This window comes from Vombatus ursinus, unplaced genomic scaffold (genome assembly GCF_900497805.2).
Source record: "Vombatus ursinus unplaced genomic scaffold, bare-nosed wombat genome assembly UNPS02014847.1, whole genome shotgun sequence".
Classification (NCBI taxonomy): domain Eukaryota; kingdom Metazoa; phylum Chordata; class Mammalia; order Diprotodontia; family Vombatidae; genus Vombatus; species Vombatus ursinus.
The window spans coordinates 4,538,464-4,560,605 of record NW_020954625.1 but is presented as its reverse complement, the minus strand read 5'-3'; the positions used below and the strand labels follow the sequence as shown (position 1 = coordinate 4,560,605).

Genomic DNA, 22,142 nt, shown 5'->3' with positions numbered 1-22,142 from the left:
CCTATTCCAAGATATCGTCTTGTCTATTTCTCCCCTTCTTCCCATAAGCCTAATAGTCCAGACCCCTCTAAATAATAACATCACTGCAGCTTCCAATGTTGGGTAGGGACACACTTTAGACGACCAGTAAAAGTAGGTTTTATCTTGAGATAGTTGTTTTAGTTCTTATTGCCAAGGAGCTAACAATCAGTTAAGAGAAGTCCAGTTTCATAGGGCATTCGAGAAATGGGAAGCCATTAACACACGTTTGCTGATGTCAACATCACAGGAGCACTTGGCTTCTGACGATGGATGCCACTGGTTCAAGATCAGCAGCTCACCCGACAGAATGTAGATTTCTGACGGGGGAGGGGTAAATCGTGGGAAAGAACTATCTCAGGAACAACCTATGCACCCAACTTCCATAATCCAGTCGTTCAGTTCAATCCCAGTCACCCTTTCTGGAATCACCAAGCAGATCCAGTTCTTAATCAATGGAGAATCCGATGATCTCAAGCCAATACAGTGCTCCCCTGTGTATCAGTGGTCTTTGGAGGATGGTTTCCTAACCTGTATGCAAAGTGACTTAAAACATCTGCAGCATGCAATGAAGCAGAATGCTTGGTTTTGGTCCCACTGCTTTCTCGGGAGGATTAAGTCAGTTTGTTGTTGTTGTTGTTTTTTAAATAACTGAAAAGGAAGAAAGAATTTGCTCTAGGCAGAAGTGAAAAATTCAAGAGAGTATAAAATCAGAACCTGGCTTAAATTCATCACCTTTTTTCGATAAGTAAATTGAATGTGGTGCACTTTTCTAATTTTTTTTTTTTTTTGCAAATGATTAGCCCCTTTGATAAAGAATTATGACCCAAATCTACTGCTGCAGAAAACCTGCTGACAAAACTGGACACCAAGATGTCGTCCCTCTCCTAGTGCTCTATGCAGCAGGAGGAAAAAGTACCTCAGACCAGCACCTCCTAAGGCAAGGCAGTCACCAAGACAGGTGAACTCCAAGAGACTTCACTGAACCACTCAGCCATGAAAGCATCTGATCCACAATCTGCCTGGTCCAACAGAGCAGCCACACCCAAACCTAGATTTACCGTGGGTCTCAAATATATTTGCTCAGTATTTTTGTAAAATATCTAAATGCTATTAAATAGATTTAAAAAAAAAAAACAACCCTAATGTAGACTCTGGACTAAACAAGTGACCGTTAACTGAAGAAGTTGGAAGGGACACGGATTACGTTGATAACACTTATTTAAAAAATAGAATTGTTTTCTTTTTCTATCAACTACAGTGGTGAGACAGGTTGTTCTTTTCAGCTGCCCCTGCAAAGCGCCCTGGCAGGCGAGAGCCCCAGAGAGCGAGAGCCGGCTTCACCCAGCCCGTGGGGAGGCACTCTGCTCCCCCCCAAAGGGTGGAAAAGAACAAGTGTCACCACTGGGCCATCAGAGAGCTGCCCAAGGCTCCTCCCGGCTTTCCCAACGCCAGGATGTGGTCGGAGAGCTTTCCGTGTCATAAGAGAAAAGTCCACGAGGAAGCTGTGAACAGGATCAGTCCAGAGAAGCAAAAGGCTTTTATTTTCACTGCCCCCACATCAGTCAATGTATTGAGAAAGCCAGCGGAAACCCTCGCCGTAGCCCTGCCTCTTGAGCACACTGCACATGAACACCTCCATGGGGCGGGCGTTCAGCTCCTTCAGGGGTACGTTTCCCTACAGGAGTCAAAAAAGGGAGAAACGGTGATTAGAATCTTAGTGGCCTCGAAACCTGAGCATGAAGTCACTAAAATCCATCTCCAATCTAACTACTGATTAGGAGACCTGGAGGGAAAGGGCAAGAAAACTCCCAAAGAACCCCAGGCATGAAGAATTAGCAGCACTGCAAATTTGGAGGCAGACTATGAGCAACCATGAGTGAAGAAAGGGACAGATATTGCCTGTGTGTCACCAAATCAAGGAATTCTTCTTAGAGATGAGACTGTTAACAGTTCACTATACGTGCAGCTAAGTTCAGGGAAAAACTTCATAGTGTAGAAAATACACTCACACAGAGGAGGGATGGATGGCGTCTGAAGGTCCATTTGCAGAGACAAAGGAACAGTGATAACAGGGGTGGGGGTGTAAAACACGTACTCATAAGCCACAGGGTGAGGAGGAAGGGAAAGATTCAAACAAGTGTCCAAACCAAAACACACTATTAGCTGACAAGGTTGGGAGATCCTGCTCTAATTATTCTAAATCTCTCTCTCTCTCTCTCCCCCTCCCTCCCTCCTCTCTCTCTCTCTCTGTGTCTCTGCTTTTCTGTCTCTCTGTCTCTATCTCTCGCATACCTGTTTTATACAACAGATTCATCTTTCCAACTGGCGCCAGTGTGGTCTACTCCTCCGGAAGACTCATGTTCTAATCCTTGTTCTGTTACTGATTTGCTTTGTAGACTTAACCTCAGAGAGAGAGTTTCCTTATCTGAAAAACGGGGATAATAATACTATCTATCTCACCAGGGAATTACAACAATGGATAACATGATTTGAGATCTGTGACTTGGAAGGGAATATCAAATCACAACTACTCTTCTGTGGAAACAAATTCCCTAAAATAATGTCTAAGAAGAAAAAGTTGTTCTAAGAAAGAGTTGTCAAATATGGAATGGAATCCAACAAAGCCTAGATTACTAAAGTGATAACTCTGCCTTTACTACCAACCTCCTCTAAATTCTCATCTTGATAAATATCACCTGCATCAAACAGAAAGGTGTACGTAGGTATAGTTCAGGGGCATAGGGCTAAGATCTGAACACAGTCCTGCCATCAGAATTATAAAACTTCATGGTAAAACAAAGTTTTGGTCTTCTTAAACTTTTCAAAAGACAGTTAAAATCCAGATTCTCCAACAGGAAAGTTTTAGCTAAAGGCTTCATATTTCTCCCCCTAATACGTTTCTCGTTTACCTTTCCTGTGGTCTGTCCATAAAGCCCAAATATCTCACGGAGTCTCTCCTCACTGATCGCATCTGATCTGTCAATCTTATTGCCCAAAATAAGGATTGGCACATTGGATATTGTTTCATCTGTCATTAGTGCCTAAAGACAAGACACAAAAGTTAGTTTTTCAAAAGACCAAAGGATGGTAAGCAAGCATTTGATGTTTAACAGTCCTTGAGCAGCGCACCTGACAATTCTCATAAATGAATAATTTAGGCGAAGCTGGGCAGACCATAAACTCAGCTCTCTAGTAGTACACAACCGAAACATTCTTCGTACCAGTGAAAAATGGCCACCTGCTTCAGATGAGCCCCTTAGGCTAGGCACAGATCGCAGCTCAATTGCTCTACGCACCATCACTCATCAGGCCTACACACACAGTCTAGCCAAGCAGTGCACGCACAGGGTTGTAAGTGATCTTCAAAGATATGCTGTGGCATACTTGTCAGAGATCAACCTGAATGGAAACTCTGTAAAGCAGCATGTCAAGAATCTTACTCGATGGGCATGAACTGGGCACCAATTACCAGCCAGCACTAGAAAGTGAAGTAAATAGGAAAAACACTAGAGGTGTTGGAGGCCCTGCCTTTAAGGGTATTACATCTTGATAAACACACACACACACACACAGAAATGAAAATCTGTGTGAGAAAGAGAGGTATGCAGTGAAGATTCACTGTGACCTAAAGGAGTTGAGCAAAGGCTCCTGAAGCAAGTGAGCTGAGCTGGATCCTGAGGGATGAGGAGGATTAAGATAAGCGCAAAGAAAGAGAAGAAGTTTCCTGAAAGGTGGAATAAGCAGGAGACTTTAAACAAATGTGGACAAAGACGTGATGCATCAGATACAAGCAAAGTGTGCCAAGGAGAGTGGATATAAATTATTCAAAGCCTTGGATGCCAAAAGCCAACTTTAACTTAAAGGCAGTGGGGTTCCTGAACAGGTAGTGACCTCATCTTGAGGCAACAAGCCAGAGATCAGAAGGAAGAGAAGATGGCAAAAGAGATCTCAGTCACAGAGACTGGTGCAGCAGTCCAGGTAGAAGACGACGATGGAGGCAATGACAGTGCTGTGAAGGCCTTCTTGTGAAGGATTTTGAAAACAGAATTTAGGAACTGCTGGATTTGGGAGGCAAAGGCAAGGAAGGATTTCACGCCTGGTTCACTGAGATGGAGTAGTTGGGATTCTGAGGGTTCCATTTTGGACATTCTGAATCTGAAACATTAAAGAGGAGCTGAGACTGATGCTCAGGTCTAGAGACGAGCTGAACTTAGGACATCACCAGCCACCAGGAAAAAGGTTAATTAAAGGACTAAAAGCAACGACTCAAGAGCTGACCTTTGGAGAAACACCCACAGTTACAGGACAAGAACAGGAAGCCAAGAGAGGAAAGACTATCTGAAAAGACAAATAATCAAAAGCTAGAGAGAACCCAGAGGTCACTGGCCTGCAAAAAGCCAGTCATTCAGCCTACTGTGTTTCAATAGAGCAGGGAGAGCAGAAACCAGGTTAGGGACAGAGGCCAAGGAAAAGCATCATTAGGGACAGGAAAAAAATGGACTTTTTGACTCCTGAATAAGGGTTCTTAATATCTCTCCCAGAAATCTCATTCTGTAGTTTACCTGTCAGACCTACGGAGAAGGGAAGAACTTAGGACAAAACACAAGAGAGCATTATGAGATGTAAAATGATAGTTTTAATTATATTAAATTAAAAAGGTTTTGCACAAACAAAACCAATGCAACCAAGATTAGAAGGAAAACAGAAAGCTGGGAAACAATTTTTACGCCAAGTTTCTCTCATAAAGACCCTGTATCTCAAATAAAGAACTGAATAAAATTTATAAGAATACAAGTTATTTCCCAATTGATAAATGATCAAAGCATATGAACAGGCAGTTTTCAGATGAAGAAATCAAAGCTATCTATAGTCATATGAAAAAATGCTCTAAATCACTATGGATTGGAGAAATGCAAATTAAAACAACTTTGAAGTACCACTTCATACCTATCAGATTGGCTAATATGACATAAAGAAAAATGACAAATGCTGGAGGAGACTGGGAAAATAGGGACTGTTGGTGGAAAATAATGCACTGTTGGTGGAGCTGTGAACTGATCCAATCTTTCTGTAGAGCAATTTGGAACTATGCCCAAAGGGCTATAATACTACTACTAGATCTGTATCCCAAAGAGATTTAAAAAAAGGGGGGGGGAGGATCTATTTGTACAAAAATATTTATAGTAGCTCTCTGGAGGGGGGGAGATGAAAAGAACTGAAAATTGAAGGGATGCCCATCAACTGGAGAATGAATGAACAAACTGTAGTATAAGATTGTAATGAAATACTGTTTTGAAATGATGAGCAAGATGCGCTCAGAAAAACTCGGACTTACATGAACTGATGGAGAGTGAAGTACACAGAACCAGGAAAACACCATACACAGTAACAGCAATTTTACACAGTGAACAATTGTGAATGACTTAGCTATTCACAGCAACAGAATGATCCAAGACAATTCCAAAGGACTCATGATGAAAAATATCTGTCTCCAGAGAAAGAACTGATGGAGTCTGAAAGAAGATTGAAGCATACTATTTTTCACTTTACTGAAGGAAAAGGCTTCAAGAACAGGCCTGGTAACCCAGATTTGCTCTATCTCATCCCTAAAGACATTCAGCTAGGTTTGTAGAAGCTTACCACCAGATAGGTGACTCCAAGGTGATAACTGTTTTCTTTAGTCACAGCAACTCACAAAGACCTGTCACCAGAGTGCATAAATAGTATAATCTGCAATAGTGGAGGTGAGTGACCACCTAAGTGAAATAACAAATCCCTGAAATAATGAAACAGGCATAGAACCTATAACTCAATACTCTGGTGTGTATGAGAAGGGACAGAGACAAAGAACACTACAAACGTTGCCAAAGTACTTGAGTCAAAAATTCAACACTGTAACATATCTCAAATCAAAACAATAGGAAGTAGAGAAGATACTGAGGACAGAGACTTTTGAAAAAAGATTACAAACATACATTGAGTTCAACTTTGGATTCCAAGAGGCGAGGATGATCTGCACAGTCCACCAGGAAGACAATCCCATTAATTGCTGGTAAATAGTTTTTCCAAACCCGCCGGGCTAGAAAAACAGAAGTAAGAAATGTTCATTTATTTCCCTCAGAACAAAACCTAGAAACAATGACTAATGATTTAACAAAAAGGATTCTCTATTAATGTGACAAGTTACATCCCCTCCGGATTGGCCAAATTCTATCCCAGTATTAAGGCAGCTCAGGAAGCAAAGTGCTTCACTCTATAGAAATACTATTCACTGAATTATGATTGAATGCTATGCCTGATGCCTTTGTAGAAGGTTAAGAAAACCATGCAGCTTAGCAGATTTTCTCTAACCTCTTAATATCAGGCTGGCAGCAGATGATAGGGTTGAGCCCTCCCCACCAACACCCCAGCCACCTCCTTCCCCACCCCCATTCCCACTCCCACAGTCCACCACTGCCACTGCACCTGAAGAACTCCTAGGCCATTTCATCTGCCGTGCTGCCATGCTCTCCATAACCATTCCCGCCCTGTACCCAGTGCCTGACCTCCCACGCTGCTGTTGAACCTTCCTTTATTTGTAGTCTGCCCAAACTGAATGTGAGCTCCTAGACAGCAGAGATTGTCTCAGTCTGCATCCCCAGTGCTTTGGCCCATAGCAGCTCCTTGACAAATGTCTTTTCATTCAATCAAGATATTAATGATTACATTATTCAATGTCCTGTATATACAAACCCACATGATATATTCCTGCTTGGGTTTAGTTCCATGGGAAAAAATTCTCTGCAGATGAATTTGTACACCCTTGTTGGAAAATAAAAACTATGTACCAAACGTTTCCCTTTTTGCCCTGGCTGCCACAAAGCTTAATGCAAAAGTCATTGCCTGAATGCTCTAGTCTACTCAACTGAGATGCTTGAAAACATCTATTCCTTCTGCTCCTTTCAGATGGTCTGTTCTGTTTTATCCTGAAATGTCTTATCTTGCACTGTTTTAATCTGTAAATCACCTTAAGTCCCTTTGAAAGACACAGGGTACCAATCTTAAATAAATAAAATAAAAAGTCAATTAGATGTCAATAAAAGCACTTACTACATAATTACAATGCTCCAACAGGAGGCTTATTAACCACATTTCATAGCAAATTTCTACCCCCTTTTATCTCATCCCCACTTCCATTAATTTGACTCCTTCAGCCTTAAAAGAGAGGCATCAAATAGAAGAGAGCCAACTAAGTACACAAACACGAGTGGTCTACTTTGATTATTTCTCTAAAGCTACACATTAAAGCTACTTTGGAATAAGAAAGCCGTATGTGTGTCATGCTTAAAAAAAGAACTAAATGATCCTCATGCAAATGCAAATTAGCATAGTGGCCAAAACACTGGATTGAGAGTCCTAGGACTAAGATTTAGATTCAAGCTCACTTCATCTCTGTCCATGGGTCTCAATTTACTCATCTATAAAATGAAGGGTTTAAAATGAATGACCTCCAAAGTCCCTTCCAGCTCTGAATCTGTATTATAAACAAGGCTTATCTAGTGTTAAGTACAATGGACTATTAAAAGCAGCACAAACTATCCCTTACCTTGCTCGTGTCCACCAAGATCAAAGGTTGTAAAAGTCATTCCTGCAATCGTCAGCTCTTCAGATGCTGTAAAAAGATGGGAAGGAGAAAACATCTCTTTCAATTGAGCTAAGACCTAATGATCAGTAATACATCAGTAATATGATCATGTGTTTAACATATTAGAGCATGGACATTCAGCAAAGAGAAGAAACCCCCAAATTATCCTAACTGGTTATGAGAGGAATGTCTCTTTTTCTGCTACTTCTCAGAAGTGAAGAGACTGTGAATCATGACCGACTTTCAGGACCAGACTAGGAGTTACAACACCACCATAAAGAAATTCAATAGCATGTTATCTATATGTCTACAATTGGAATGTGTCCTACAGAATGGTTTCCATGGGATTCTTTTTTCTATTACATTTGGGTTAATGCAAGTGAGGCTCCAATTTAGAATCCGCCCGCTAACTCAGACACAACTCTCCAGAAGCAGAAGCTGCCGCTGGGCCTCTTTACACTTACTTGGATGTAGTGTTGGAACATGCTGGCCCAATCTATCATCTTTGAGCATGTGCAAAAGGGTTGTTTTGCCTGCATTGTCCAAACCCAAGAACACAAGTTTTCCCGATTTCTTGTAGAGTCCTACAAAAGAAACAAATTTAAACTACGACCTTGTTCAATGTGGAACACGTTTCTCACTTTTACCTTTTGTGAGGAAATGTATACAAAGCTTGAAATCTAAGATATATTCCCAAAAGAAAACTTCTTTACCTAAAAACTGCAGGACACTGCTGAAGCCATTATAGATCCACTCAAAGATGAACGACATTATCGTAGCTCAACTATAAAAAACACAGACAGCCAACATTAATTTGGACAATACAGGTACTTAAAACTCATAGTATGACAGACACAATACTGAGGTTGAGAGCTGCAACTTAGCGCTGGAAGGTCCCTAACAGGCATCCGGCCCAATTCCCCCATTTTAGAGATGAGAAAACTAAGTCCCAACGAGTACAAGTGACTTGCCTAGGATGACAGAAGGTAGCAGCAGAACTGGGATTCAAATCCATGTCATCTGATTCCAAATAATAACGGTAATGGTAATAAAAACAACAACAGTAATAATAAAATAGCTAGCATTTTTAGATAGCACTTTACAAAGTGCAAGACACTGTGCTAAATCCTTTACAAATATTATCTCATTTGATCATGACAACAACCCTGGAAGGTATTATTATTATCCCCATTTTATCACTGAGGAAACTGAGGCAAATTGAGAGTGACTTGCCCAGGGTCACACTTCTAGGAAGTGTCTAAGACTGGATTTGAACGCAGGTCTTCCTGCTTCCAGGTCTAGTGTTCAATCCACTGCAGTGCTCTTTCCACCTGTCTCTCTGCCAAAAGTGATCTTAACCTATTCTGTCCTTAAAAATTCTCCCTGAAAGTGTCAAGGTGGTAAACAGGTAATTTATTTCTCTCAGGTCTTCCCACCCATCACGATTACAGAATGTCCTCCCAATGGTTCCTGACTGCCCTCCTTCATGAGTATTGGAGTCAAGATGACCTGGGCTCAAATCCTGCCTGACACAATAGCTCGATTAACATATTTTCAGTCTTTTAATTTCTATGAACCTCAGGTTTTCTCCTCTGAAAATGGGATTAATAATCCTCATAGCACTTACTTCATAGGGTAGTTAAGGAGTTCAAATGGAAACACATGAAAAGTATTTTGCAAACCTTAAAGTGCTATGTATGTCATCCATTTCGTAAGTATAAGAAATAATGATGCAGAGTGCAGTAAACAGGGCCAGGAGAACAATTTAGACATCAGTGATATTTTTAAGGACAAACAACTTTGAAAGACTGGGACCTCTGATCAGTGTAACCACCAGTCACTATTCCAGATGAAACATGCCACCTACCCCCTGAGAGAGAGGTGAAGGCCAAAGAGCGCCCAGTGGAAGCTTGTTGTGCCTATGTGTCTGTAACATCAGCTTTGCTTTTCTTCTGTTCTCAACGGGGGGAGGGGAACCATTTCAGGGGAGGGAAAGAAGGTGGATTTTTGCTAATTAAAAAAATATATGATATGTCATAAAGTACTATGTGAAATGGAAGAAGGAACTTGGCCATAAGCCAAGCACAGGCGCACCCTAATTTAAGATCTAAATTTACAAAGCAGACAAATTATGCCATTACTATTCACATTATTAAAGAAGATTCTCTTTTGTCTCCTTTCCTTTAAATAACTCCCCAATCACATTCAGAATGATTAAATTTTCAAAAATGCTATTTCTATTTCATTTCAAATACATCCACTTATAGTGGAAAGGCAATATGTACAGTGGGCCTAGAGCTAGCCTCTGGCACTCACAGAGTGGCTGTATGATCCTGGGCAAATCACTTCCCCTCTCTAAGACTCTCTCCAAGCTGGAGAGAAGGTGGACCTGCCCTGGAAGAGGGACTTGCTCCCCACGAGCTGATGAAGTCGCAAGTCTAGAAACAAAATACACCAAAACAAAAACCTTCAGTGTAAACAGGTTCTCCCTGCCACTGCAGAGAAGTTAAAACCTTCTTTGTTAAAAGGAGCACCCACAGGGACAAAAAGCACCAAATACGTTGTGCCAGCAGAGGGGATCTGCATCATTATTTCCTAATACAGTTTTATTTATGATGCTCATTTTTTTCATCAAGCATTTATTAAGTACTGAGCCTACCAGAACAAAAATAAAGCAGGCCCTGCCCTCAGACTCTGCATTCCACTGAAGAAAAGCAACGAGCATACAGGAAAGCAGATACAAAAAGAACTTGTGAAGGAAAGGACACCAGGAAACGGAGAGGAGGGGAGAATCCAGTCAGGAAAGCCTCCTGACACACTGTCCTAGACGCACTGAATTTGAGATGACTATGGGACATCCAAATAAGATGCCCACTAGGCAACAGAGAAGGGACACCCAGATCTGGGAGTCTGCACTGAGCCAACAGTGAAACTGATGGGAGATGATGAGATGATGGAGAGAGAAGGAAAAGGCGCCCCAGGACAGAGCCCTGGAGGCCAGCCCAAAGGGGATGAAAAGGGAATTCATGAAAGAAAAAGCATTCACTATAAAACAAACCCTGTGCCAAACACTGGGCAAACACAACAACTAAGACAGTCCCTGTTTTCAAGAAGCTTACAGTCTAATACAGGAGACATCACACAAAGGCAAGTGGTAGCCAAGGAGAAGCATTTTGGTTAGTAAAGCTATAGGAATCCCTCCAGGGCACGGTTTCTGGGGTAAGGTGGTTTGTGAAGAAGCTGTGAAAGAGGGAAAAGAGAGCCAGATTTTGAAGAGGGGAGAAAATGGAGCCAATGAGTACAGAGGGCTTCTCCTAGGAGTTTGACTATGAAAGGGAAGAGATAACCTGTTAGCTTGGGTACAATCAAGTGAAAGTTCTTCAAAGATGAGAGAGATCTGGGATGTTTACAAGCAGTAGGAAGGAGATAAGATGAGAAGGGATCAAAGACACACATGGAGAAGTTGGCAACTGCAAGAGAAGAATCACCTGTTTCCTCTAAGACCAGAGCAAAGGAGGAGAGACTGATAAAAGACGCTGAGGTGATTTCATTGGGGGAGAAGAGGGAACTCACAATGGACAGCCTCAAGGATTTTTGTTTGTTTGTTTTTTTTAAATGAAATATGAAGCTAAGTCCTCGGGAGAAGAGGGGTGTAAGTGGCTTGGGAAACAAGATTTGCAATAGCTGTTGTAATGAGTGGGAGACTGAATGTCAAGATCTGGGGTACACTAATGAGCTAGTCTTGTTATAGGGCATACTCCCTGTGCCTAGCATCACACAGGTGAGAACAGAGAAGGTGAGAACAATCCAGGGCTGGGGTTTAGAAAGGGATGGATGATCAGTGACAGGACAAGGAGCTCAAAAGCAAAGAACAAAGGGAGGAAAGTGAATTAAGTGCAGGGGCGATGGCTGGCAAAACCAAGAGGAAGGCAAGTGACAGAGGCCAGAGAGTCATGCTTTGATAAGGCTCGCCTTTCTAACATCCCCAACCTTCACTTAAAAGCCTCTGGGGGGAACTTACTACTTCCCAAAGCAATCCATTGTACTTTTGAAAAGCTCCAATGGTTAGTAAAATCTTCCTTCCAGGGAGCTGAAATCTGCCCTCTGAAACATCCACCCACAGCCCTCAGTTTGGTTCTCTGGGGTCAAATAGAACAAGCCTCCTCCTCCTCCCACTTGATAATCCTTCAAAATCCTTGAAGACAACTATCATGCCCGCTCAAAAGTACTCTTCTCCAGGATAAATGTACCTAGTTCCTCATACCAAATACTTACAGGGTATGATTTCAAAGTGTTTCAGCATCCTGCTCACCTTTCCCTAGTACTACTGTTCCGTTTTCCTCCAACGTTTTCCCTAACATGTCATTTTTCTCTTTTGTCAGCTATGCCACCCTGATAGGTGGTAGATAGAAGGAACATCAAGGTAGCTTTCATTTGTATTTCTCTAATTATTAATGATTTAGAGCATTTGTTCACATGACTGTTGATAGCTAGCAATTCTTCCTTTAAAAGTCACCTGAGAACAGAGCTCAGGTCTGGGAAGCAGAAAGAAGTACAGAGAGCTCTCTCACCTTCTCCCGCTCCTCCAAACAAACCTAGCAAACCCACTAGACTGAATCCTGATCAGGAAATCCAAGAAAAACATCACAGTGAGAAGTTTTTCCAGCCCAGATAGGCATAGGGCATAGACAGAGAGTTCTGTGGACACTGGGGCCCAGGTCTGACCAGGAGTGTGCCGAGGGGAGAACATTTAGGAAAAGAGAGTGTGCCTAAGGGGAGGAATTGGTCCCAGGCCTTGCAGGATTCAGGAAGGGGTGGCAACAGGCAGATCTTTCACTCAGGGTCACAGACCCAAGCTTGGAACAAGGATCTGTGCCTAGTGGTAATGAGTAGTCACAGGCCCTGGACTGTATACCAAGCAAGGAGCAAGTTCAGAAATAAGCAGCAGCTGAGTGGGGCTTAGACCCCCAGGAGCAACATGGGGTCTCAATGACAGCTTCTAGCTCTTTGGACCTGCTTCAAGTCTCTTTAGCTTCAGTGAGCTCACGAGTTTCTTTGGGTCTCTGCACTCACTTCAGACAACTTCTGGGCAGTGACCTCTACCAATAAGGAGAGTCCCATACCAATGGCCTTTGGGACTCAGACTAGAACTCAATACCCCAAGAAAGCTACAGCAAGACCAGCCCAGACATTCCCTCCAAAAGTCTACAGAGCCTGGCCCATTAAATGTAGAAGGTAGGATGGAACAATGAGCAAACAAAAAAGGCCAAATGTGAGCTCATGCGAGTGCATACACACACCCCCACATCCCCCCTACATTAAGAGCTACTATGGTGTAGGGAAGCTCAAGACAACAACTCAAAAAGAGGATGATTCTGAACATCTACAAGCAAAGCCTTACAGAAAAACACAGTGTGGGCATAAACTCAATTGGTATTCTTGGAACAGATGAAACAAAAGTTTTAAAAGTTTTTTAATGTTTTTATAAATAAGAGTGCCAGAGTAAAAAAGTAGAAAAGAAATGAATTATGAAAAAAAAAAGAACTGCAAAGGAAATTAGCAGCTTTTCAATAAAAGGTAGAAAACTATAACAAAGCATCAAAATCCCTAAAAATCAGAAAGGACAAAATTGAGACCAATGACCCTACAAGACAATAAAAAATATTACAGCAAAGTCAAAAGGCTGTAAAAATAGAAGAAAATATAAGGTTATCTCAGAGCAAAAACAACTGACCTGGTGAACAGACTGAGAAGAAAAAAGTTTAAGAATCACTGGACTATCTGAATACCAAAACAAGAGACTAGACATATTTCAAGAAATCCTAAAAGAAATCTGCCTGGACCTTTCCGAACCTAAGGCAAAGTAGAAATAAAAAGAATCCAACAGTCACCTCCAGAAACTCCTAACCAAAACCCAGAGGTTTCAGGTCAAAGAAAATATTACAAGAAACTACAGACGGGATCACACACAATTTAGCAGCCACAACAATAAAGGAGGAGAGAACTTGGAACACAAAAAAATAGAGGCTTATGGCAAGAATAACTTACCCAGTAAAACTGAGATAAAAAAATGACTTTTGCAGTGAAGAAAAGAGTATCAGGCCTGGAGTCAGAAGACTCCTCTTCATGAGTTCAAATTTGGCCTCAGACACTTACTGGCTTTGTGACCCCAGGCAAGTCACTTACCCTTGCTTGCCTCAGTTTCCTAACCTGTAAAATAAGCTGGAGAAGGGAATGGAAAACCACTCCACTATCTTTGCTAAGAAAATCCCAGAATGAGGTCACAAAGAGTCAGACATGACTGAACAACAAACAAGTTCTCCTAATGAAAAGACTAGGGCAGTCAGAAACTTTGAAATTCAAACACAGGAGTTAGGAGAAAAATAAAAAAGGTAAACTCAAATGAACAATGATATAGGACTACACGAGGATAAACTGCTTGTTCATATCCTTTGACCGTTTATCTACTGAGATTCTTGTTTTAATCTTTGGAACTGGTTTGGTCAGTGATTTCAGCCTCCCTCCTTTAATATGGTCCTGACAGAGTCAGAATTAGGTGATCTGAGGCAAGCTGAGTTAAGCAAGGAGGCAAAGTGCGGGTCTAAGCCAGCGGTTCTTAACCTTTTTTGTGTCATGAACTCTGTCTCAGAATAATGTTTCTTAAATAATAAAACATATAGGATTACAAAGGAAACCAATCACATTGCATTACAGTTATCAAAAAGTTTTCTAAACTGTGGCTGAACTTGACTAGAGAAAGAGATTCTAGAAACTGGGGAGGGTAGGGACTGAAGGTCAAGGGTTGTGGAGAACCCGGTATTGAACTTACTGGGAAGGAGAGTGATCAGGAGGCCCAAAGATGACAACCCCAGGGACTGAAAAGGATAGAATACACTTGAGAGGAGGACAGATAGTGGTGGAGGAAGGAACTACAGGTGACCAGGTAGATCAGGGAATATGCCAACTCCTTCTCTGGGCCCCAGGTGCCAGGGAGTCAGAGAAAGTGTATCCAGTGTTAAGAGAACATGCCAAGAAACGTGTGTTTTCAGGAGAAAATTAGATTTCAGTGAACACCAAAGGATAAAAGAAATCTGAGAGGAAGGAATCTAGGAACACTGAGTTAAAAGAAAAAAGAACTTTGGAAGTTATCTAGTCCAATCTCAGCATTTAACAAATGAGCAAACTGAGGTCCAGAAAAGTTAAGTAACTCAGTCAAGGACACAAATGTATTAAGTGGCAAAGGCAGGATTCAAACTCAAGTCCTATATTCTAAATTCAGCTGCCTTTAAACATCTTCCCAAGAAGGAAGGTTCTCACAGGATGCAGCCCTGGGGCTAGCCAAAAACAAAAACAAACCCATCCTGGGAAAAAGGCATCACACTCACCATCTAAAACAGAGTCCTAATCACTGCTTGCTGCTTCTAGGTCGGAGTGCTAACAAATAAGTAACACAGCTTAATGATTTGGTTAATGGCATGGCCAAAGGGGGATAAAACAGAATGGACTCACAGAAGCCACAAAGTAGATCAATCTGTTATACATAATGATCTACTGTTTATACCTAGAGATTTGCAATCATTCATTGGGGTCTGTGTAATCTGACTTACAACTAGCTCTTCTCAGTCCTACAGAGGATGAGAGTTTTTCCTCAAAGAAAAAAACTACCCCAGCAATTTTCCCTTCACAAAGCCCCACTCTGTAATCTGCGTAAAAAGTACCTTTCTCTGTGTGTGTGTGTGTGTGTGTGTGTGTGTGTGTGTATACATATATTTTTTTTCCAGGGTCTCTCTGTAATCTGCCTAAAAAGTACTTTACTATACATACATACATACATACATACATACATACATACATATATTCCCCCCACACAAGTTCTCTATCATAGAAAGAACCCTCAACCATGTGCAAATGCTGAGCCTTCAGCCATTCTCCTTTTGATCACAAGTTAAATTATGACCAAGTAGAATTTCCTACCTCTCTTTCTACATTCTGCCCACTGCCTTTAATGTAAAACAGAATGCTCTAAAATTTAAGGACTCTAACCCAAAGCATAGCAGTTATTGCTACTAATAAAAGCTACAAGGGGCAGCTAGGTGTCACAATGGATAAAGCTCTGGTCTTAGAGTCAGGAGGACCCGAGTTCAAATCTGGCCTCAGACACTTGACATTTACTAGCTGTGTGACCCTGGGCAAGGCACTTAACCCCGACTGCCTGGCCAAAAAGCAAAAAAAAGAAAAAAAAGCTATAAAATGAGAATCATAGGTCAGACAAAGAAGATACCCTAAGGGTCATCTAGCACAACCACTATTTTACAGATGATGAAACTCAGGCTCCAAAGGTCACACAAAAAGTTCTTGGCTGAGATGGCTCTCCAGAACGGGGGGGAATGCTAGGCAAAATTTTGGCAACGTGAAAACAAAAAATATAATAAAGCTCCCAGTCTAGGATTTTCTACTATTCCTTGAGAATCTTCACTTCTTGGTGCAACATTCATGTCAAGAAGTCATCCAGTTTTCACAATCCCAGATTAATTTTTAATATAAGTGCCTTGATCATCTTTATCCTCAACAGTGACGAATATAAACATAAAGGATTAAGAAAGCATAATGACTATGATGCTGTGAAGAATAACTTTTGGGGATTTCCAAAACGGGAAGTTACATTTAAGTGACATTTTAGTGGACTGTCTGACCGGAAAGCGGGTTAGGGACCTTGGCTATAGAAAAGCTTCTTCAGGCATGTGGTTAAGGTCAAAGGTTGATACCATTCCAAACTTCAGATGACCAATGGGGACTTCAAAACTCATTAAGTCAGGGATTCTTAACCTTTTTGTCTCATGGGCCCTTTGTCAGAAAAATATGTTTAAGTGTAAAAATTAAAATATACAGGATTATAAAGTCAATCAGTAAGCATTTCTTAAGCACTATGTGCCAAGCACTATGCTGAACCCCGAGGATACAAAAAGAGTAAAGACTGTTCCTGCCTTTGAGGAGCTCACAATCAAACAAGGCAGACACAAATAAACATGCACAAATAAGCTATATGCAGGAAAAATAGGGAGATAATTAACAGCTGAAAGGCACCAGAATTAAGAGGAATTTGGAAAGACTCTTTACCAACACAGGATTTTAGCAAAGACTTAGTAAATGCCTGGAGCTGAAAGATGGAGAAAAGAAACCTATTATATTGATCTGCAGTTATCAAAATAGATATATTTTTAAAGTCCAAAGACTTTAGGTTAGGAATCCCTTCATTAAGACATGAGGTTTAGGCCTGAGGGCTGGAGGTGTCCCAGATGGACCCAGGTCACAGGTTGAGGTGAGGGGGGAGAACAGATAAGAGAGAACTCTGTCCTCATTAGCATCTCAGAACCTCAGTTTCCTCATCTGTAAAATGAGGTAGGACTAGATGATCTCAAAGTCTATGATCCTCAATTGAACTAAGTAATGGAAAAACCAATAAAGGTCCAGGAGAAGCGATAATAATAAAGCATACCTCCTTTCCTAAAGGCAGAAATAATTTGACTAGGACAAAATATTGTATATATTGTTACATGGGGCCCAGAGTCAGATGTTTCTGTTACTCATTTTTCTCTGTCACAAGGGAGAACTCATCTTGCAGGGCATGGTAGGAAATGGTAGGAAATTGTTGAAAAAACAACTTTTTTAAGAAAATACAAAGAAATTGAAAAACCAATCAATCCCATGATCCTGTGTGGAGATAAATCCAAAAAGCAGCAGCTTGCCCAGTCCCACCCTTCTGAAGTACACACTCACTTGCAAAGAGGGAAGGGGGGAATAAACGAAGGTGTGCCCACTGTCTCCACAAGGACAAATGAGGCCTCGGAGTCTGGGAGGAGCAAACACTCAGTGAGATGCCAGAGCCCTGGGGCCAAGGCCTTTGCTGCTCTGCCATCTACTAGCCCGGGTTGGCACAGTGCTACTGCTACTGGGTTACCTCCTTTGGGCCTAGTTTCTCCCCTTGTGAAGTGAAGGGCTGGAGAGATGACCCCCTACATTTCTTTCTAGAGTAAATGCTAGGAAAAAGAAACAGAGAAGGAAGAAGGTGGAGCTCTTAGCCTGACCCACACTTCAAAACTTCTCTCCTACTTAATACGTGTGAGGTGGGGAAAATAACTTCTTCCTGTCCGTCTGTCTTTACAGAAATCTTTAAATTCATGTGTACTTTTAAATCAAAGGACTCAGAAATCGATGAGACCCCAGAAATAAAATATAATCCAAGGGTTCTTAACCTGAGGCCCATGAATTTTTTTAACATGTTGATATTTTATTGTATTGCAACATAATGTTTCCTGTGTAGTCCTCTAGGTTTTATTTTCTGCATTTAAAAACCTTACTTTGAGAAAAGATCATTGGCTTCACCAGACTTCCAGCAGGGTGCTGGCACAGAAAAGGTGAAGGAGCCCTGATCTCATTCAACCATCTCATCTTCCTGAAATGGAAACGGGAGTCTCAGCAAGCGGAAGGGAAGGCCCTGGCCAAGGTGGCCTCCTACCTGATCAGTCACGAGCTCTCTGGGTCTCTCACCACAATACAGGCCCATCCATTCTCTTCCTCTGGCTCTGCCACCTCATTAGGGTGGGTAACTGCTCCGTGGAACCTCACTTCACTGACTGTGCCCAGCAACACTCAGCCCCTCTGTCTCAGGGTTGTTGGAAGGATCAATGAGATAATATATGTAAAGTACTCTGAAAATTTGAAAACTCTCGATGAAGGTTAGCTATTATTAGAGAGTCTCAAAGTTGTCTGGGTCACTGAGAGATTTAGATGACATGCCCATTGTCACAGAATCTATCAACAAGCATTTTTTTAAGCATCCACACTATGCCAGCCACTGTGGTACACAAACAAACAGGAAACAACCCCTGTCCTGAAAGAGCCTACATCTCAAAGGAGGAGATGACACATAAGTACATACAAAACAAATTCGAAGTAACTCTGGAGTAGCTGGGGGCGGGAGGGGCAGTGAGGAGGCTTGGTACAAACCAGAAAAGGCGTCAGATAAAAGGTGGCATTTGAGCACGGCTTTGAATGAAACTAGGGATTCTAAGAAGCAGGGGGGAGAGAGGCAAGGTCGACACACTGTCAAAGGTGTGGATTTGACAGATGAGTGTTGTGTCACAAGTGACTCCAAGGCTGGCCTCAAACCATAACACCACTCTGCCACTCAGGTATTATCCCCATTTCACACCTAAGGAAATGGAAGTTTCAAAGGGACATAACTTGGCCCAGACTCCCACAGGTAGTGAGTGTCAGAGGTGACTCTCAGGCAATGATCCTCTTCTCTCTTCCTGGGAGTTAAGCTCCCAGAAGCAGCTTTTTCTTTTTTGCTTAGGCAGTTGGAGTTAAGTGACTTGCCCAAGGTCACACAGCTAGTAAGTGTCAAGTGTTTGGTCTGATGCAGGATTTGAACTCAGGTCCTCCTGACTTTAGGGCCTGTGCTCTATCCACTGCACCACTTAGCTGCCCCAGAAGCAGCTTTTTCCACTCACTGACTGCCTCCTTTCCTCATCCCCGTACAATCTGCCTTCCTAGCTCACTCGGCTGATAGGGCTCTCTCCAAAGTGACTGATGATCTATTAACTGCCCCATCTGATGGCCTTGTCCTCAGTTCTTCTGCTTCTTGACCTCTCTCCACCATTTCACAGTGCTGACCATCACCCCCTCCTGGCTACTCTCTCCTCACTGCTTTTCAGGACACTGCTCTCCTAGTTCTAAGCTTTCTCAGTTTCCTTTGCAGGGTCACTTTTCCTGACCTTTCTCCTCCACCTGAGTGGACTCCAGAGCTCTGTCTTGCACCTTCTGCTCTCTCTATATATTTTCTCTCAGTAACATCATCAACTCCTGTAAGTTCAACTACCATTTCTTTGTCAGCCCCCATATCCATATACCCAGCCCAGCCCTAGTGTCTCCTCTGAACGCCAGTCTCAAATCACCAACTGATTCTGGAACATCTCCAACTAGCTGTCCCATAAGCATCTCAAACCCAACAGGTCCAAAACAGAAATCATTCTCTTTCCCTCTCAAATCATCTTCTCTTTCTAACTTCCTGTTTTGCTGACACCAACCAGTCACTCAGGTGTACAAACTCAAGACTCATCTTGGCCTCTTCTCTCACCCTCACATACAATCAGCTACCAAATCTTGCCAATTCTAACTCCACATCATCACCCACATCCATCCCTTTATCTCTACCCACCAAGTTCCGCTGGAAGTTCAGACCCTCAACATTTCTGGCCTAGTCTATTGCAATAGTTTCTTAACTAGTCATTTTCTCTTCAACCTCTTATCTTTCCAATCTACACTGCACCTAACTGCCAACTTCATGCTCCTAAAAACCTTTATGCATGAGTCTAAAATCACCACTCCCTTCAAGAAGCTCCAGCGTCCCTCTCTTGTCTTTAGGACAAAATACAACTACTGTTTGACTCAGTATACCTTTCCAAACAAGGTCTATTGCATTTCACAGTCCTTCATGCACTGTCACAGCCAAATTAGCCAACATGCTTTTCACTGTGCATGACAGTCCATCTCCTGTCTTGGTACCTTTAAGCAGGCTGGCCTTCCTGCCTGGAATGTGCTCTCTCTTCACCCACAGATCACAGAATCCCGGGCATCCTTCAAAGTCCAGCCCAAGTGTAACCTCTTAGGGGTAGCCTATACTGATCCATCAGCACTGGTCCCCCAGAAGTTATTTTCTATACATTTAGCATTTTAATTTTCTGTGATCGTGTTGCTTCTCTTCAATAGAATGTAAAGCCCTAAAGGATGGGGATTGTTTCATTTTTGACCTTGTATCCCCAGAGCCCAGTACAGTACCTGGCACTTAAAACAAACAAACAAAAACCAGTATGTGTCATTTCAAGAGAGAGGCAAACTCCCTTTCCCAAAATCTTCGACTTACAGTCTTAGAAAACGAATGGACACAATACAGCTTCACTGAACTAACTCATAGACCTTTTGAAATAAAGCACTTTGAAAGACAGCTATGCAGATGGGGGCTGGAAGGGGGATTTCAGCGGCACAGTCAATACCCATCACGTGCCGAAACGGCAAAGATACTCCCAGGTGAGGGAACTCCCTCCACCCCGGCGGTTTGGCACCTCCCTGCCTTGAACCGACCCAGCCAGAGGGAGTGCTCTCCAGACAAACAAAAATCATTCAGAAAGGGAAAAAAAAAGGACCAGGACCGCCCCGACCACAAAAATGTCCCCGCAGCCGGGTGAACAGAGCCTGAGAATCACTTCGGGGAAAGGAGAGCCGCGGGCCCGAGGTGTCCGTCTGTCCGTCCGTCCGTCCGTCCGTCCGTGTCCGGGCCGGGAAGTCGGCCAAGGCCGGGATTGCTCAACGCCGTTTATTTGGACGGAGGGACTGGGGGAGGGGACCCGGGGAAGCGAAAGGGCAGCAAAAGAACGAGCAAACAAACGCGGAAGGAGAAGCATCAATGGGAGCCGGGGTCCGAGAAACTCCCGGAGGAGTAAACTTCCTCCGCGGACACCAGGCAGCACCTCCTCGGCACCTCGCTCTCCCGGATTCGCCTGGATCAGAAACTTTCTTCTTCTTACTTAACTAAACAAAGGGGCCCAGCCAGGCCCGGAGGCGGCCGCGGGTCCACACGGACGGGCTGGGGCTCGGACGCTGACGGCTGGCACCTGGGAAGCGCTTTGGGGCTCCCAAAGCGCTTCCCAGACGCCCCTCGCCGCAGCCCCGGGAGGGGGAACCGTCCAGGCCCGGAGGGGCCGAGCTCGGGTCTCCCCGGCTCCGGGCCCCGCGCGGCCCCACACGGCCCGGGGCCGCCTGCGTGTCACTTCCCCCCCGCCCTCCCGCCCGCCTCGGGCCCGGCCCGGCCGCTGTCCCCGGAGGCGCCGGGCCCCGCCCGCCTCACGCCCCCGGCCCCCGACCCGCACTCACTCGGGCCCGCCTGGGGCTCCTGGGGCGGCGGCTCCGGATCCGGCGGCTCCGAGCCTCCTCTCCCTCACCGGGGCCAACACAACGGCAGCACCTAAGGCCGCCAGCCACTCGCCGGAAGGACGTCACGACGCCCCTCCCCGGCCACTTCCGGAGGCGAGGCCAGCCCCCCCTCCGCTCCCTCTGCTACCGAGCCTGGGAGACAGACCAGCGGGAGGAGAGGGCGATGGGGCGGGGCTGGCGTCGGCCCCGCCCACCTCCAGCGGGCGTCGGAGCGCTCGAGACGTGGCAGTGCGAGGAGGGCGGGGAGGGAGGGGTGTGAGGGGGAAGGAGGTAGGGGGAGGGGAGCGAGATGGGGGTGGGGGCGCGAGGTGGCTCCTCTCGCGGCTTCCGCTCCCGCCTTAGTGCGGGGTTCAAATCTCATCCCGGGCCCCTGGTGGCGTCCCGGTCCTCCCGCCGGCCGAGCGCTGGGAGCTTAAGCTTGGGCTTAGCTGGTGGAACCAGGCGCTAGTCAGGAAACCCCGGTGTGCCACCCGGCTCCCCTTGAACACTTCCAGTGACGGGGAGC

At 43.9% G+C, this 22,142-nt stretch overlaps 1 protein-coding gene across 1 annotated transcript; it reads right to left on the bottom strand.

The window, feature by feature from the left end:
* Positions 1-769: 769 nt before the first annotated feature.
* SAR1A (secretion associated Ras related GTPase 1A) lies at positions 770-21,682 on the bottom strand. The gene is made up of 7 exons (XM_027840589.1): positions 21,578-21,682; positions 8,359-8,429; positions 8,110-8,229; positions 7,607-7,672; positions 5,997-6,100; positions 2,931-3,062; positions 770-1,696 (listed from the first exon to the last, which is right to left on the bottom strand). Exons 2-7 carry the CDS (start codon positions 8,414-8,416, stop codon positions 1,580-1,582), a joined length of 597 nt encoding a protein of 198 aa, XP_027696390.1. The 5' UTR covers positions 8,417-8,429; positions 21,578-21,682; the 3' UTR covers positions 770-1,579.
* Positions 21,683-22,142: the final 460 nt, after the last annotated feature.

Bases quoted from the DNA above. Each gene is read 5' to 3' on its own strand.
- SAR1A (XM_027840589.1), bottom strand. From the start codon at position 8,416: ATGTCGTTCATCTTTGAGTGGATCTATAATGGCTTCAGCAGTGTCCTG. The intron at 3,063-5,996 runs GTATGTTTGTAA...TCTTGTCTTTAG, and splicing joins AATCCAAAGTTGAACTCAAT to GCACTAATGACAGATGAAAC. The intron at 1,697-2,930 runs GTAAACGAGAAA...TGACTCCTGTAG, and splicing joins ATGGACAGACCACAGGAAAG to GGAAACGTACCCCTGAAGGA.